Genomic DNA, 12,293 nt, shown 5'->3' on the forward strand with positions numbered 1-12,293 from the left:
CCCTCACGATTACCGCCCGCCTCTCCACGGCTCCCTCACGGCCCTTTCCGGGCTCCCTCAGGGCTCCTCCACGGCTCCCTCACGGTTCCCGCCCGTTTCTCCATGGCGGCTCCACCACGGCCCCCTCACGGCTCCCTCACGGTTCCCCCATGGCTCCCTCACGGTTCCCCCATGGCTCCCTCACGGTTCCCGCCCGTTTCTCCATGGCGGCTCCACCACGGCCCCCTCACGGCTCCCCCATGGCTCCCTCACGGTTCCCGCCCGTTTCTCCATGGCGGCTCCACCACGGCCCCCTCACGGCTCCCCCATGGCTCCCTCACAGCTCCCGCCCTCCTCTCCATGGCCCCCTAACAGCCCTTTCCACGTTCCCTCACAATTCCCCCACGATCCCCTCAGGGCTCCCTCACCGCTTCCCCCGCCTCTCCACGGCCCCTCACGACGCTTTCGGGGCTCGCTCACAATCCCCCCACAACCCCCTCACGCTCCGCGCCTGCCTCTCCGCGTCCCCCTCGCTCCGCCCTCCCACGGGCCGGACCGAGCTCGGCCCCGCCGTCTCCTCCCCTTCCTCTGGCGGCCGGAAAGCGCGGCGAGTTCCGCAGTCATGGAGTACCTGCCGGCCCCGGCGGCCCCGGCGCAGGGACACATGTGAGCGGTGGCGGCGGGACGGGGCTCCCCGAGGGCGGCGGGGCTGGGGGTGGCTGTGGCTGTGGCTGTGACCGTGACTCACCGTGCTTCCCTCTGTCCCTGTGTCCCAGCTTGTGCTGCCAGTGCGGCGTCCCCATCCCGCCCAACCCGGCCAACATGTGCGTGGGCTGCCTGCGGGCCCAGGTGGACATCACTGAGGGCATCCCCAAGCAGGGCACGGTGCACTTCTGCAAGCAGTGCGAGAGGTGAGGGGCCGCGAAATTGCTTGGGATGGCAGCAAAAAGCTCTTGGAATGCAGCAGGCTCGGGGTTTAGGGAGGCAAAAGTGCACGAGTCTGGTGAAGAGCTGGGAAAGGGGCTCAGCCTGGAGAAAAGGAGGCTCGGGGGGAACCTTGTGGCTCTGCAGAACTCCCTGACAGGAGGGGGCAGCCGGGGAAGGGTTACTTTGGATATGGGGAAAACTTCTTCATGGAAAGGGTTGTCCAGCCCTGGCACAGCTGCTCAGGGCACTGGTGAAGTCCCCATCCCTGGAGGGATTTAAAAGCCCTGGGGATATGGCATTTGGGGATGTGGTTTAGTGGTGGCCTTGGCAGTGCTGGGCGAATGAACTCAGTCATCTTAGACACTTTCCCATGATTTTCTATAATTCTAAAAGTTGTAGCTGAATTGCTGTTATTAAACTGAAATCTTGGGAAATAGCTGCTCATCTTCCGAGTAATTTAAGATGCTGAAGCATCTTCCACGTGCTGTAAAATGCTCCCTGTATCCCAGGTATCTCCAGCCTCCAGGAACCTGGATCCAGTGTGCTTTGGAATCGAGAGAGCTCCTGGCTTTGTGTCTGAAGAAAATCAAAGCTTCCCTGAGCAAGGTGAGAAGCTGATCCTGTCAGGATTTCACAGCATGCCCACAATTGTTACTGTAGAGATGGGAGCTGAGCAGAATGAACTGAGGGAAGCTGATGTGGTTTTAATGTACTTTAATTTTAGAGTTTTCCTTTTGCACATTTTAGGAATTATTTATGCAGCGTTTGTTCTCACTGGTTTATGATGATATGGAAAAGGGTTGCAGAGGTCTATATACAGACTAAATCAAATTCACATGTTTAAGTTGAATAAAGCATTGCTTAGGTTCAGAATGTTATTAGAGGAAAAGACCTGAGATTGATCACCTTCATTTTACATCAATTAACCTCCATGTTCTAACTAAACATTATTAATTGGATTTGGGATATTAATACATATATTTTTAATTAGGATTATTCACTTTTTCACTTGTTTACTGAACCATAAGTTTGTGGACTGAATCATAAGTTTCTGTTTGTGGAGTTAGAGCTGGGTTTGCTGAGCTCTTGTCTTTTCCCACGGGCAGGTCCGGCTGATTGATGCAGGATTCATTTGGACAGAACCACATTCCAAGAGGCTCAAGCTCAAATTGACTGTGCAGAAAGAGGTAACTGGAGCACAACATTCTCCCTGTGGCTTTTAAAAATCTTTCATGGCAAACAACAACAGGATTTTAAAATTATTCTTCTCATTATTAGATTTCATCCTGCCTCAGTTGTGTCATGAAAGTGCCATTCATCAGAATGAAGAAAATTATTGTCTGTTCCAGTAAAGCTGGGAAGATCCTGCTGTTATTTGTGACCCAAATCTAGCTGAAACCTTCAACACTTTGTTTTGCAGGTGATAAATGGGGCAGTTCTGCAGCAGGTGTTTGTGGTGGAATATGTTGTTCAGTCTCAGATGTGTGAAGACTGTCACAGGATTGAAGCCAAGGATTTCTGGAAAGCTGTGGTGCAAGTCAGGCAAAAGGTAGAGGCAAACTGAATCTTTATTTGAACAAGCAGGCAAAGAATTGGGTGATTTTCTGGATTTCTCAGACAAAAATGTCCTCACACTTTGCCACAGGGATATGTTTGCGTTCAAGATTGTTGGATTTTTTTCTTACTCAGTTTAGAAAAACTTTCTGCTGTCCAGTATTAACATTCTTTAAAATGATTCTGGCAGGAGGATCTTGTGTGGATAACTAAATACCCTCCTGTATTTTAAGGTAGTTTGGAAACAGTGAGACAAATATTTAAATCTTCTTTAAAGGAAATAGATCTCTCTAGCAACCAGTTACACAAAAATGAAAAATGGAAGCTTTAAATAAGTTGGTATAAGTAGAGCACTCTGAAATCTTTTTGTTTACTTGGGTGCTCCTTCTCCAGATGATCTCTTCATCTAAATGGTTATTCTTCAGAGATCCTGCTTTGCTCTTGATGATTCTTAAATAACCTTGATGCTTTTGTGTTTGTTTGGCTTCAGACTGTGCACAAGAAGACTTTTTACTATTTGGAGCAGCTGATTTTAAAGCACAGGCTCCATCAAAACACACTAAGGATCAAAGAAATCCACGGTGAGTGGGTGCCTTTGTTGGTCTGGAGGCAGAATATCCTGGATTTATGATGGATGTTTTCATGTGTGTGTGTGCTGGGAGCTGTGTAGAGAAAAGCTTGTGAATTATGTTTGATAAAAACCCACAGTGCTGGAAATGGATTTGTTTCCTTTCTTTTTAGATGGCCTGGATTTTTATTACTCTTCCAAGCAACATGCCCAGAAGATGGTGGACTTCCTTCAGTGTACAGTTCCATCCAGGTACATCACTCCTGTTTATTGCCTTGAGTACTCAGAAGATTTGGGGAAATGTGTTTTATCCTTCATTTTTAACTAATTTTGTAAGTGAAAATGTAAGGAACCTGTGTTTTAGTCAAAACAGACAAAATCCCTTCTACAAAAATCCCATGTTTTCCTTGTAGCCATGGTAAAATTTACCTCTGCTACCACAATTTCCTTAATATTTGCATTTGTAACAGACACACTTTGTTCCAAGGATCTCCTGTTTCAGCTGATGTCCCTCTTGTTTCCTGAGAACTCTATTTTCTTGTTTTACAGATCCAAATCATCCCAACGTTTGATCTCCCACGACATTCACAGTAATGTCTACAACTACAAAAGCACTTTCTCTGTGGAAATTGTTCCCATATGCAAGGTAGCTTCCCTGTGCTTCATCTTCAGGGTGTTGTGGGAAGAGTTGGGATTTGGAGATGGAGGCCAGATTGTGGGGTTTGGGGGGTGGGGAGGGATCTACCTGGGAAATGCAGAAGTTACTGGGGCTACAAAAATACAAAGTTTAAAATTTTATTTCAGTCTTTTCTAAAGACTTGGTTAAAAATTCGTGAAATAGGAATGTAAATTATTTTGTGCTGGTTTGCAGGACAACGTTGTGTGTCTGTCACCAAAGCTGGCACAGAGTCTGGGGAACATGAGCCAGATCTGTGTGTGCATCAGAGTGACCAGCACCATCCACCTCATCGACCCCAGAACTCTGCAGAGTAAGTTTGGGGTTTTTCTCAGCACCTGATCGTTCTGCTGGCACAATTATTGTTTGTTTGTTTCCACAAAATCTTGGATTTTTCGACCTTAGTGTTGTTAAATGTATCTGTACAGTTTAATGGTGAACTAAGACATAATTCTCCAAGCTTGATTTCCATAGGATCCTGGGCAAAACAGGCAGGCTCAGTGCTGAGTTCCTGGATGCTTCCTGTCTCTGCTAAGCATTTCCATGTGTCACGTTTATTCCTCTAAAATTAGATGGCTTCTGGATTAAGTTTTTAGCCACTTCCAGAAGTTCTGTGCTGGTGTGTGTGCACTGGTGAGCTCGGCCAGCAGAATCCCTCTAAAAGGATGGACCCAGGGAATAATTCCTTTGAGTAAAGGCTGTCACAGATCTGCTGCTCTTACAGGTTGTGTCCTAAAAAATTGCGATACAGTGATGAACAAAGTGTGTCTGGCAGTTGCCTTTATTTTGTTTAATGGTTTTTTTTCCTAAGAAGTTCTCTCCCTGATCACTTTCCAGTTGCTGAAATTGATGGAAACACCTACTGGCGTCACCCCTTCAACAGCCTGTTCCACCCCAAGCAGCTGGAGGAATTCATCATCATGGATATCAACAGGGTCCACGAGAAGAAAAAAGGTGCTGGGGCAGGGGCTCGATCAAACAAGGTGAGAATTTCTCTGTTTAATTCATATTTTGGGCCTCTGCTCAGCTGAATTCATGATCTGGATCTGCCTGGCACAGTCAGACTGGGCTGTTCTGGATCTTGCCACTGGCAAAAGCTTTTCTTGGGACCCTGTGGACCATTTGGTTTGGAAATGGCACAGGCAGGGTGTAAATTCCACTTCAGAAATTATTCTTGAAGAGTTTAAACTCTGCTTGTTACTTGTTATTGAAATCTTTGATGTTAACTTAGCAGCTCTAATTGCTGAATTGGTTTTGTTGAAGTATAGAAGCATTGCTTTTTAATCAGAATAATGAATCTTCTCAGTTAAAAGCTACAATAGGCATCCAGTTACAGAAACAGCCTTTGGGAATTCCTGGGAGTTGGCATTTTCCTTTCCTTCCTTCTGTAAAGATGAGAAATGAGGAGTAGCAAGGAATACATTGGATATTTGATGCAGCAACAGAAGTGTAATGACAAGTAGAGTTTAAATCAGTGCAGGTGTTGGGGTTAAGCTGGGTTTGGTTAAGGAATGTTTTATTTTCCATTCCCAAAGCACACTCTGGCTGAAGCCTGGGTCAGGAAAACCTCGGAGCTGGACACGGATCACCAGTACTTCTGCTGTACTCACCTGGGGCACATCCTGAATCCTGGGGACCTGGTCTTGGGGTCTGTTCTTCTTTTCTGAAACTTCTGTTAAATGATTATTTAATGACTGAATTCGTGTGTTATCAAGAAAGTGTTGAACTGTTCTGATTTCAAAACGAAAGCAGCAAAAGGGGTGGAATCATCCTGGGCCTAATGCAGGAAATCTCTTTTCTAGCAGGAGTTTTCACGTGAAAATTGTGAGAAATAAGAGAGCCAAGGCACTGCCTTGAGAGTGCAGCTTGGAATCACAATTTAGGGACAAATAGATGGGAAGGATTTTTAAAATACCAATTAATTATTTGTTTGCTAATGAATATCATACACAGTGAAAACAAATGTGAAGGTTTTTGTAAGATTAGGTAAATTAGGTGATGCCTAAAAAGGCTTAAACGTGAACGCTGTGAGCCCAGCAGAACCTCAGTGGATGTTGCAATTTGGATTCCAGAGGTTGGGAAGTGCCAACAGAGCAGGATTTGGGAACAGCAGCTGCTCAGACTTATGAAAGCTGCACATTAATGTGGATTTTTTTATTTGTTTGCCTTCATCTGGAAATACTTATCTTCCTTAGGAGCTGCACCTTGCTCTGTGCTGCCCTTTAATACAAACATGATACACTGGGGTGATTTTTTTCATAAAGCAGAATAAAACCCCTGTTTTTATTTTAGGTTCGACTTGGCCAACTGCAACTTAAATGATGAATTTGCCAACAAGATGAATCCCCAACATATTCCTGATGTGGTAAGAAAATCCCTTTCTCTGTACAGAGTTCTCTCCATTACCCAGGGCTAGGAGGGAATATGATTTTATCATGAGCAGTGTCTGAAGGAAGAGAGGATATCAACAGTGACATTTGAGGATCATCTGATTTTTAAGGATTATTTTCTTAAATATTTGAGTGATGATTACATAATACATTTGTTGTTGGGGTTGTTTTCCAATTACCATGGTGAGATAACACATTTATTGTTGGTTTAGTTCCAATTACCAATCACTGCGTGGTTAAAAACTGTTTTGTAACCCCAGCATGGGCTTGTCTCTTCAGGAACATTTTCCAAGTGTTTGCAAACATTTTAACTGACAAATTCCCTACAGATTCAATATAACACTGCTGAGTGCCAGTCCAGCTGATTGGAGAGGCCCAAGTGTGGATTTGGGTGCTGATTTGGGATTCTGGGAGGTGGAAAAAGGGGCTGCTTTTTCCTGCAGGTGCTGATCAAGAAGAGCTACGACCGCAGCAGGCGGCAGCGCCGCAGGAACTGGAAGCTGAAGGAGCTGGAAAGGGACAGGGAAGCCACGGACACAGATGATGAAAGGTTCAGTATCTGCTGCCCTTTGCAGGGGTTTGTTCAATGACAAAGCTGCTCCAGCAGCAGCAGCTTCTAAATAACCTCCAGCTGAGTGGAAAAAAGGAGAAAATTAGAGATAAATGAGCACAGGGAAGTGAAACGAGTTGGGAATTAATAGGTGTGGACAAAACAGCAGCAAGAATGAGTTGGAAGTGGGGGAGTGCTCTCAGGTCTGATGGGCTTTGTTTCTGTGATTTTACTTTGTTACATAAATTTCCATGAATCCAAAGGAAAAGTGAGTAAATACATCCCACATCTTTCACAGACAATACCAGGACTTCCTGGAAGATCTGGAAGAGGATGAGACCATCAGGAAGAATGTCAACATTTACAGAAGTAAGGCCTTTTTAACTCCTTTGTTGGGTGTAATTAAATCATGTTTAAATCATGTGTGAGGGAAGATATTTTCACTGAAATTCTGTATTTTCACTGAAATTCTCCAAACTACCCACACCTGGAGAAAAGCTGTGAAGTATTTCACCAGATGTGTTTCACCTGATGGGTTTTGTTTCCTTGCCTTTACCATGAGAGAGAAAAAGAACTTTCCTCCTGCACCCAAATCTCTGCTGGATGAAGGATTTGATACAGAATTCACTTTTTTCCATGAGGGGACTGTTGGGTTTTTAGGATGAATTTTTTGCTTGTTGATTTTGTGGTTTGTTGGTTGTTTTGGCGTTGTTGGTTTGAATTTTTTCCCCATTTTCCCTTGGGGTTCCTCAGGTGCTTTGGGGTTTGTTTTCTGTGCTCAGCTGGTTTTTCTGTGTGTTTTTAGATGCAGATATTCCAGTGGAGAGTGACACGGATGATGATGGAGCTCCACGGATCAGCCTGGCTGAAATGCTGGAGGATCTCCACATTTCCCAGGACGCCACTGGAGGGGAGGGAGCAGAAATGCTGACAGAGTAAGGACAGTGCCTAAATATTCCCTTGGGGAGGACAAACTCCCCAAACCATCATTAACCATCACAAGGCCAGGAAAAGTGACTTAAGTCCCACTGCACCCCAAAATAATGCCCTGGAATTCATATTTTATGGATGATATCGCAGAGAATCAGCAATTAAAGTTCAGTTTCTGGTGGAAGCATTGCAATAGGAATTCCACAAGTTCCTTCCATCCCTGAGAGATCTTTCCATGCAATTTCTGCACTGGAGAAAATAAGGAAGGATGTCCAGAGGGAAAGATTTTATTCCAGTTTGCTGGATTTTAGGTAGAGTCCCTACCTACTGTTACAGCTTTAATCTCTTACATGGGGAAGGTTTTCCCTATTTTTTTGGCACAATGGTTTGAAGCCTTTTATGATATTGGTGGATTATTCCATACATTCATATTTTGGGGAAGCTCAACACTGTAATTTCTGTTCCCTTATACACAAAAAAACTTCCCTGGAAAGCTCTTGATCAGAAAGATTGGAAAATGCTGTGGAGTGTGATGAATATTGTACTATATCCCATGCCTGTATCAGTGGATTAAAAGCACCATGCACAGCAATTAATTAATAAATCAGCTATAAACGATTAAAAACCTGTTCAGATATTTTGATCCATCATTTTTTAGTTGACTTGAAAATCAAATTTCAGTCTGCAAACCCAAAGAGGACAGAACAGTAAACTCCCTGTTGCTGTGAGGTGAAGGGGCAGTAATAAAGGCTGGGTTTAAACTGTGCTGTTTTGGTCAATTCTTTTCCTCCTCCCTGTTTTCCTTCATGGAGTCTCTCAGGAATGCTGGATATTTGCTGTGTTGTCTCATCCTCTTTGTCTCTGGAGATCTCCCTCTTCCTTTCCCCCTTTCCATGCTCTGCTGCCAGCCTGGAAAAGCTTTCATGGATCTTTCAGCAGCAGTTTTGTCTGGGAGGATCTTGTGCTGCTGGGCAACCAAGCCATGAATCCAAGGGTTGCTTGGTTTTGTGGGATTTGTTTGGCTGGAGCAGCTCTCCAGAACCAAAGCTGGGTCTCTTTGTAGGTGCTTAAGTTCCCAGTGTCCTCTTGGGAGCTCAAAGAGGTTTAGGGAGTATCCAGCAAATGTATTGTTTGCCAATATTCTCACTGGCACTGGATAAGGGATTTAACAAAAGGCATTAATTCTCATGGATAACAGCTGCCACGTGCCCTGCAGCTCTTCCTGAAAATCTCTGACTTGACCCACAAAAAGATCCTTTTATACAACAGAAATTGTTCAGGATTTTAAGTCAGAGCTGCTTAATGATGCATTTCCACCCAGATCCTGATGAATTTTGAGTTGGAAAAGTCATGGGAAAAGCTGTGCAGAACTTTGGAATTGAGTTTTGCTCAGAGAAAATGGTGAAAGAAAATGTGCTGTGTAAGTCAGACCATGCAGCACAAAAGCTGGATACACTGGATACCTGAGGGGAAAAATACACAGAAAAGGAGGATTGGGGGGTGCAAACACTCGTTTTTTAATTTCTTTTCTAGATAAAAGTCGTGTATGTTGATGGCGAAAAGCTTAAGGTGATGATTTCACCTTTCAGTGCTTTAAGAATCTGTGAGTGGATGGCCTGATGTAACTACAGGGGTCCCAAGTGCTGGTCAGATGGGAATTGCTGAGTTGAAATATTTATAGGAAAACACTTTTAACCTCAGGCCAGGTGCCTGACCTTGGCTGCACTCCAGGGCCAGCTCCTGGGCCAGTTTTGGGAGCTTCCAAGCTAAGGAATTGAGACACTGCTCCAGTGGGGACTTCCAACAAAATCAGTGTTAGTTCAGTCTCTCACTCTTGGAAGCAGCTTAAATATAGGGAATTCCAGAGGAATGTTGTGTCAGGAAGTTTTCCATTAAAGAGTTAGACAAGGGTACAGGTTCCTTCCATTGGGTTTTTGGGATTTGGCATCATTTCACTGGATGCCACTGGGAAGAGCCTGGCTCCATTTCCATCCTGTCTCCCATCAGGGATTGATAGAGATGGATACAATCCCATCTCTTCCCCATTCTCCTGCAGGAGCATCCATAGAAAAATCAGGATGTGCCTGTGCTGAACGTGAGAGTCCACCTGATGTCACTATTCCTGCATGGCCCCAAGAGCTGCTCCAAGGAAAAGATGGCTAAAAACTCAGGAAAAGCTCTTTATGCCCATGCAGTTCTTAATATTTAAATTCAAAATAACAGCAAGCTAAAGAAAAATAAGGCAAGAACTGCTTTGAACTTGGTGGTGAAGGGTTTAATGCCAACAAACTGCTCCTTCTGCAGGAGATTCATCTCCACTCGGGGCCATTTATTTCAGCTGCACCTCCCAGAGCAGGTAAAAGGAGTGAGGCTTCAGAAGGATTTGGGAGTGTTTCCTGTAGCTCATTCCAGGACATAATCATGGAACAAAGAATCTTGTTGCTGTCAGAATCTGCATTTCCTCCTAAATACAGGATGGGGAGGTGGTTAAGACAAGTCAGAAAGGGGAAACGAAGTTTAGAACTTGCCAGGGTTTCAGTTCCATGACAAAACTGAAGCCTGATGGTAAAGCAAGAAACTGAAGGGATTTTGTGCAACTTGAATATTCAGCTTTCTAAAATGAAGCCAGTGTGGATGATACAAATCCCCAACAAGTCTTGAAAGCCAATTTTAAACTCACCTGTGCTCAGTGAGAAACTCCTGAAGCTGTGAAATATTTGGTGGGGTGTGCACACCCTGCTGAGACTTTGTGCTCTGGGGATGGTGATTAACCCTTGGAGCTCTTCCTCAATTCCTGCCTTTTTGTAGGGCAGGGCTGAGATGGAAAGGCTGCAATTCTGAACCCATAACTGCTGCAACGAATTCCTGCAAAGGGATGAGAGCTTGGCAGAGTTAATTCAGCAGGAATGCAGGGGAAGAGAAAACCCTTGGAGTCCTTTGGAGTCCTGGGCTTGGCTTAGACTTTTCCTTAGAAGGTGAATGATCTCAGTGACAATAATCTGGAGTTTTAGGAGGCTGGAATCCTGCCTTTCCCACTCTCACAAGGTCAGCCTGACTTGAAATGCTTTGTGAAATGTGGGGATTCACAGCTGCTCCAGGGTTTTTCCAAGTTGGATTTGACTTTTCCAAAGCACCTCCTGTAGTATGGACCTAAAGCTTCCAGAGGTGTCCCTGACAGGTGGGGTGCTGTAAGAAACCTCCACGATGTGTAATTCCAGAATCCCTGAGGTTGGAAAAGCCCTCCAGGATCATCCAATCCAAGCAGTGCCTGATCCCCATCTTGTCCCCAGCCCAGAGCCCTTCCTTGGACAGTTCCAGGGATGGGAACTCCAAATCCCCTTGGGCAGCCTCTTCCAACCCTTTCCATGAGGAAATTCCTGCTGATGCCCACCCTGAGCCTCCCCTGGCCCAGCCTGAGGCCGTTCCCTCTCCTCCTGTCCCTGTTCCCTGGGAGCAGAGCCCGACCCCCCCGGCTGCCCCCTCCTGTCAGGGACTTGTGCAGAGCCACAAGGTCCCCCCTGAGCCTCCTTTGCTCCAGGAAATTCCCTAGATTCTGCCAGGATCCCAGATTATTTCATCTCAAAACCAAATTCTTTTCATGTAGATTTAGAAATTTTTTTTAATAATTTTGAAACAATTGCCTGCACTTTATTTACACCCGAAGCCAGCACAGCTCTGCTTTAGCTGGATGCTCCAGCTGCTCCCTGAGGAGGATCACACCTTTCCTGGGGGGTTTTATGTGGTGATTCCAAAGGGATTGGAGCAGGGGCAGAAATCATTCATTGTGTGCTCCAGCACCCCCAGACTGACATACCCTGAGAGAGGAGCTCTGGCAGGAGGAAGAGGTGGAAGAGGCAGAGCCTTAGCCCCCTCAGGAAACATTCACCTTCCAAATTCTCTTTATCCCTGTAAAACATACCTAGAAAAAGATCTAAATATATCCTATTTTATGTAACATCTACACCCTATACTGGAAATGTCAGCAGGAGACGAAGAAGGAATTTGCTGTCAGAGGGAGACTGGAACTCAACTGTTGCATGAAGCAGTTTCAGCTGAGCAGGAAAGTGAAGCAGAAACTTTCAGCCAAGCAGGACGGGGTGATTTAAGGCCAGCTCTAGAGCAGCAAACAGATCTGCTGGAAACTCAGCCCTGCTCTAACCAAATCTCTGCAAGATGGGAATGTCCTGTGGGATGCAGAGGCCGGGAAGTGCTGACAGGTTGATTTTACAAGCAGGATTTTCAGGCCAGGTAGTGAACAGCCAAGATAAGAACTGCAATTACACGTGGCTGTAAATAAAGCAAAGTGCAAACGTTGTAGTGCAAAACAAAGGCAGTAACAACAAGGAGTATGAACTTCTCTTAAGCTTCTAGAAACCCCTAAAGTGATCAGCAGCAGAGGGGGTAAAATTCCACACGAACAGAGCCATCTTTAGTGCCTTTAGGAGGTGTAAACTCTTGGCATTGATGAAACACAGATTGAAGTTTAATGGGAGATAAGGTGTGAAAGTCCTGCAATAATAATCCCTCCTAATGAGGATGCTGGGAATCCACCAGGATGTGTTCTGGCTGGAAATATCACAGGGCTCCTGGGGAGCAGCAGGAGCAGTTTGATTTTAGCAGCTGGTTCTTATTTTGTTCTTTAGTTTCAGCTCTTGCTGAACCAGCCTGAGTTACGTTGTGCAATTTAAATGTTTCCTTTTCAAATGTCAGGGATCTGGA

General features: G+C 45.1%; 1 protein-coding gene across 1 annotated transcript; it reads left to right on the forward strand.

Moving 5' to 3' along the window:
- Positions 1 to 562: 562 nt before the first annotated feature.
- Positions 563 to 8,339, forward strand: NMD3 (NMD3 ribosome export adaptor). The gene is made up of 15 exons (XM_069024737.1): positions 563 to 645; positions 756 to 890; positions 1,416 to 1,512; positions 2,013 to 2,093; positions 2,327 to 2,455; positions 2,951 to 3,041; positions 3,202 to 3,280; positions 3,578 to 3,674; positions 3,900 to 4,017; positions 4,542 to 4,687; positions 5,240 to 5,352; positions 5,997 to 6,069; positions 6,538 to 6,644; positions 6,943 to 7,013; positions 7,450 to 8,339. The coding sequence occupies exons 1-15, from the start codon at positions 602 to 604 to the stop codon at positions 7,581 to 7,583; spliced, it is 1,515 nt and encodes a 504-aa protein (XP_068880838.1). The 5' UTR covers positions 563 to 601; the 3' UTR covers positions 7,584 to 8,339.
- Positions 8,340 to 12,293: the final 3,954 nt, after the last annotated feature.

The sequence above is a fragment of the Aphelocoma coerulescens genome, chromosome 9 (genome assembly GCF_041296385.1).
Source record: "Aphelocoma coerulescens isolate FSJ_1873_10779 chromosome 9, UR_Acoe_1.0, whole genome shotgun sequence".
Taxonomy (NCBI): Eukaryota; Metazoa; Chordata; class Aves; order Passeriformes; family Corvidae; genus Aphelocoma; species Aphelocoma coerulescens.